The sequence below is a fragment of the Filicampus tigris genome, chromosome 8 (genome assembly GCF_054856515.1).
Source record: "Filicampus tigris isolate MCC_2025a chromosome 8, RoL_Ftig_1.0, whole genome shotgun sequence".
In the NCBI taxonomy this organism is placed as follows: Eukaryota; Metazoa; Chordata; class Actinopteri; order Syngnathiformes; family Syngnathidae; genus Filicampus; species Filicampus tigris.
Genome location: NC_141224.1, coordinates 8246825 through 8252348, shown reverse-complemented (window position 1 = coordinate 8252348; position 5524 = coordinate 8246825). Strand labels below are relative to the sequence as shown.

Below are 5524 nucleotides of genomic sequence, written 5' to 3'. Positions count from 1 at the left end.
TTTCTCGTGAACGCGCGCCGGGCAAAAACAGGATGTGCTGTCAATCAAAGCTCATTGTAATCGTTGCAATTGTTGTTTTTCTTTTTAACTGTCAGAGCAAATTCGAGCAGATAGGTTCGAGTGTAAACACACCACTTTTAATAGTGATGAGTAAGTCATGGCAATACATGTCACACACGCACATCAAAGGCTTTTGGGGCTACAATATTGTCCACAGATACTAGTTTAATGTGTTCCGTGACCACGCATGTGACTAAAAACACTCATCTTTCAAATCATCTTTTCCCCTTGAAAATGAATTAAAATGCCGTTAATCCGTTCCAGCCTCCCCCAAGTTTTAAAATGTTTTATTTTTGGTACAAAAAATGACTAATGGGTTTCTGAACTTCTGTTCTAAGTGATTCAGTGAACTGCATTATAATTTGATGTCTTGCAGATGATGAAGAATATATGACTGTGAGTATTGTTAGTCTGTTTTTTTTTTTATCTGGCAAACTGCTGCTTGAAATTAAGTCGATTTCTCTGCCACCATAAAGCACTCAAGTCTACACCCCCCCCAAAAAAATCTATTGAACGGAAAATTCATAATTCAGGTCACTTGTGTCTGCATGCTTATTTTAGCTGCATTCAATGGAATATTCAAAGTAAAAAATGCATTTGAAAAGAACAATTATTTTAACGGCGCGACAAAATATTGATGATGTACTGGCATGCGTCGTGATCTGTCATGATATGGTAATACACTAGCATCAAACATCAAGATTCAGTATCAGTCAAAAACATAATTGGGTGTAAAAAAAGCTCATGTCTTCATGTAGACACGCACATTTATTTGGAAGAGGAATGGCCCCATTTTCTCGACCGACAACACGCCGTCCAATTTGGAACGTAAACAGCCGAAAAGGTACGTTCCAATGCAGCCACACTCGTTGTGGAGTCAGCCTCGCTGGAACTTTTTGTTCGCTGAAGATTGACGCTTGTTCGATGACGGCTTACCTCACTCTCTGGCGGCTCTCTGTCTGATGACGCACACGACTGCTTGGGAGGCAACCCCACGACTTGAAGATTGACGCAGGATGGACGCAAAGTATGGAGCTAATGTTGTTGTGCTAACACCTTTTGTTTTAACGACCTGAAGCTAGTTGTTGCTATTAGCCGTCCCATTATTCTACCTTTAGCCGGGGAGGGAAGAGGCGGGGCGTAAAGCTCCAATCTGCCTGCTGCTGCTGCAAGCCACCGTCTCTCTGCTGAGAGTTGACACGAGTTTAGCATCGCTAAATGTCCAAAAATTAACCAGTCGGGGTTCGTGTGCGCATCCATGCTCTTGTCCGCTTCAGCTTGTGGAAGTGGAGGAGCAATCGCCACGGTATTTTTTAGTTTGTGGAGGTGATCATGATGAGATCACGTTTCATGTCAATAAATCCAAACTATTGTGCAAAACACTTTTACACTTTCACAGGTTGAAGTGGACAAGAGTAGTAATGTGCATTTGCATTTTGGTGGCGATCAGTCACCGTTTTAGACAACAGAACTGACAAAGCGAGCAATATTATCACGCTTGGCTCCTTCCCGTGACGTGGACAGCTGAGACCGAAAACATAACATAAGCCACGCCCCAAAAAGGGATGGGGAAATTTGCCGTAAACCTAATCACAAAAAACAAACTTAAATCACTACAGAGTCTTTTGAGGTGAGCATTTTAGGGCTAATGTCATTTTTACATGCAAACCTATTATATAAGTTCCAATGTTAAGCTCACCCAAGTGTCCCTTTAAAGAACTTTCTCATCGTCTCAGCACAAGGCTGTGATGTCATAGCACGATGCAAGATCAGAGCACATAGCAAGCATCCAATCAGACGGCATGATGTTACTCTGCATGACTTAATGCATAATGCATTTGCCCTTTATGCATAGGCCACTGGTTCACATCCAGCAAAACAAACATTGTACTGTGTAGTCTACATGAAGAGATAGAGAGGGAGGATAGCTGGGGCTTGTACAACAGCGTCATCTGCCGGTGAACAAGGAGTAGTGACGTCAACGTACTCAGATCCCAAAGTTCGTACAGCATTTGTATGTCAAATACTAAGGCTTTACGACAAAATCATTCTCCATATGATTTAATTGTCGTGGTTTTTGCATGCTTTGAGGATAAAATTGATTAGGAAAAAAATCAGTTATTTTTACCTTTTTCATTTTTAAAATCAATTACGTTGATTATTCAATTAATTCATGAATTAGAAATTAGGAAATCATTTAGTAATTAGATAATTAGGAAATGTTCTACTTTCTTGAAGCTTAGAAACCTTAGCCCTGCTATTTAAAAAAAATCATCGTAATTATTATCTTGCTAATATTCTTACGATTTTCATATAAAATAATCTAATTTCCTTATTTTAATTGAAATTGTTTTCATATTTTAACATTAAAAAAATAATGGAGGCTACATGGAATATCAGGACTAAGAATGCTGGTACTCATATTTTTTTTAATGTGATCATTGTTTTATTAATATTTATGATCTTTATAATTTTACACTTGAATCATTTTTCAATATTCAATAAATTAATGCAAAAAACAAAAAAATTATGTAATTCGAATATAGGCGCTAGGGTCTAACTGCTATCATGGGACATTTTTTCAACCGCACAGGCAATTATTAATTATAATGAATAATTAAGAATATTGAATTTGAGTTTGAGCATTTGTGGTAACGCTATGGTCTCAAGTGTTTCATCATCAAGCCACAGGAACGATCTCAGTGGTACATTTGCAAGAGGCGGGACAGTGGTCTCGAACCAGCGCGTCGCCGCAACCGAGTGCATCCTTCAAGGAGTCGCAGTCCAGGAAGGCGTTGATGTACGGACAAGGATTGGCTGCAATATAACATACGAGGTTTACATGTAAACAGATGCTGATATGTCCCCAACACGTTTGGACAAATGTGATAATTACTGCACAGCCCGTCTTCGCAGCTGTCGGGGCAGGAAGCACATGGAGGTCCCGCCTTGTAAGGTGGCCATTTTCTGAAATTCCCTCTGTTGAATCATTAGGAACATCCTGTTAGTGAACATTCCCCAAATGTTTCCTAAACGTGTCTGAAACATTCCCCAAATGTTCTATGAATGCTCCCCAAATGTTCCCTGAATTATTTGCAAATGGTCCCAAAATATTCTCCATGTTCCCTAACTGTTCCTGTAATGTTTTCTAAATATTCTCCATATGTTTCTTACGTTTCCCAAATAGTTCCTAAATACTATCCAAATGTTGCCTAACTGTTCCCCAAATGTTGCCTGAACGTTCCTGGTATGTTCCCTAAATATTGCCCACATTTTCAATAAATGCTTCCAAAATATTCCCAGCTGACATTTTCTAAATGTTCCATAAATGTTTGCCGTATATTCCCTAAATACTGCCCATGTTCCTCAAATGTTCCCAAAATGGTCCCCAAATATTCCCCAAATGTTCCATAAATGTTACCCAACTGCCCAAATGTTTAAAAAATGCTCCCCAAGTTTTCCCTAAATGTTCCATAAATGCACCTTAAATGTTCTGTAAATGTTTCCCAAATGCTTTCTCCAGATGGTCACTGTGTCCTAAAACTTTCCTAAATCTTACCCAAATGTTCCTCAACTGTTCCCCAAATAGTCCCTAAATGGCTATGGAGTGCCTGACATACGCTCTGTAGTAGTGGCAGCCGTAGAAATAGATGTCGTTGGGGCACAGCGCCACACCACAGCCGACCCTGTAGGAGGTGCTCCATACCACCTGTACACAAAATCCCATGTTGTCTTTGACATGGTGAAGCAGCATGTGGCTCATTACTGAAGGTTATTTTTGAACGCCCTGTTCCGAGAAACTGTGAACAACTGAACAAATTTATGTTATTGTATGTATGTGATCACAAAGCAGCTCAGTCTTTTATTTAGAAGCATACCCGCAGTTAGTCATTCCAAGCAATACTTGTCAGACACCAAGTGTTGTTTTATAGGTCTCGCTGTCATTAATATGAATTGATTTTCATATTATAAGAAATATTTTTAACACTGTATTATGTACACTATTAATAATGGTATTTGTGTTGATACCATCCATCTGCACAATATTTGGTTATCATTAAAATGCTCCTATACTACACACCGATACCACATGAGCAACCTGGCATATACTTTTCAGGTAGGAGCCATGTCAACTTAAAAAGCAATATTAATAATCATCATCATAATCATAATAAATGGAAACACATTTTCATCACAATTACAATACACAATGGAATCAGGTATCGGTACGCGATATCAGTGAGTACTCAAATACTCGCACTAGGTCTGAAAAAAGTGATATTGGTGCATCTAAAATAACTATAGATCTGCAATATTTACTGCTAGATTTAATTTTATTTTGAAATTTATTTACATTTTTAATCAATTTTACATCGTATATGTATTGTCATTTTTGTTCATTGATTGTATTCAGTTTATCTAGAAAAGTGCAAAAACCACTGGAGTTTTATTTTTATTCCATCAATTCATTTTATTTTATCTAATTTAGTTTTCCTTTTATTTATTTATTCTTTAAAAAAAAAAATTCAATTACTGTTAGTCTTTGCCCATATTTTACCTGCGTATAGTGACCGATGTCTTGCCCATTGACCGACCCGTTCGGGTACAAGTAGTTGGCCTCTTCTCCGTGCCAAACGTCGATGACGCTCGTCCATGTGAAAGGCGAGGACGAGTAGAATAGATTCTCACCCATCTCGTATCCTGGACACTCCACAATTTATTTTTAATTTCGTTAGATGGTGTAAATGACAAATAAATAAATGCACCTCCGAGCATGCGGCTTGAAGGTTCTCCATGGTCAAGAATGCATTTGTCCACCCAAGCCTGAGCGCTGACCTCCACCTCCTCGCTATATGTCTACAACAAAACAAGAATCAATTTAATTACAAATAGCATTATGAGTGGCATTTATTTGCTATGTAAATTATTGGTCACAATTTTCATTGTGGGTGAGATTTCAAAACCCTGCTTTCAATGGAGTTAATGCAATGATTAGTTTCCTTTTAACACATGTAAACAGTGAGAATGAAACATTAGCTGCACAGCAAACACTACTTTTTTGTTGAATTTTTATTGCATTCTGTATAAAAAAATGTTATTCCAATATTGTGTGGGTGTATTTTATTTTAAAAGAACAAGAGCAGTACCATCTTCAGCATGTCTGACGCCTCGGGTCGAACCGCTCGCCTCAAATCGTTATGGCGGGTGACAATCTCCTGCTGAACGGCCACGTTGTTTGTGCAAGTGTCTTTACACACACACACACACACACGCAAACACACGCACTGCAGTTATGATTAAGTGTGATATTTACCCCGCTATCCACCCTGAGGCATGCAAACATGCGGTCGTCTAATGGCTCAGAAATGAGTAGACGAGACAAAAGGAGATGGAAAAATTGACTGTGGCAAATCCTGGCGGGATTAAGGAATAGTTAAACAACACATCTGATGATTGATGATAA

General features: G+C 38.6%; 1 protein-coding gene across 1 annotated transcript; it reads right to left on the bottom strand.

Moving 5' to 3' along the window:
* Positions 1-2602: 2602 nt before the first annotated feature.
* LOC147143336 (cysteine-rich venom protein) lies at positions 2603-5304 on the bottom strand. Its single transcript, XM_086038857.1, has 6 exons — positions 5208-5304; positions 4827-4917; positions 4619-4761; positions 3681-3769; positions 2957-3039; positions 2603-2877 (listed from the first exon to the last, which is right to left on the bottom strand). The coding sequence occupies exons 1-6, from the start codon at positions 5217-5219 to the stop codon at positions 2741-2743; spliced, it is 555 nt and encodes a 184-aa protein (XP_085894983.1). The 5' UTR covers positions 5220-5304; the 3' UTR covers positions 2603-2740.
* Between the last annotated feature and the right edge of the window lie 220 nt (positions 5305-5524).

Excerpts from the sequence above, each read along its gene's own strand:
- LOC147143336 (XM_086038857.1), bottom strand. Across the intron at positions 4,762-4,826 it reads TTCAAGCCGCATGCTCGGAG|GATACGAGATGGGTGAGAAT; the intron begins GTGCATTTATTT and ends TGGAGTGTCCAG. Across the intron at positions 2,878-2,956 it reads CTGCGAAGACGGGCTGTGCA|CCAATCCTTGTCCGTACATC; the intron begins GTAATTATCACA and ends GTTATATTGCAG.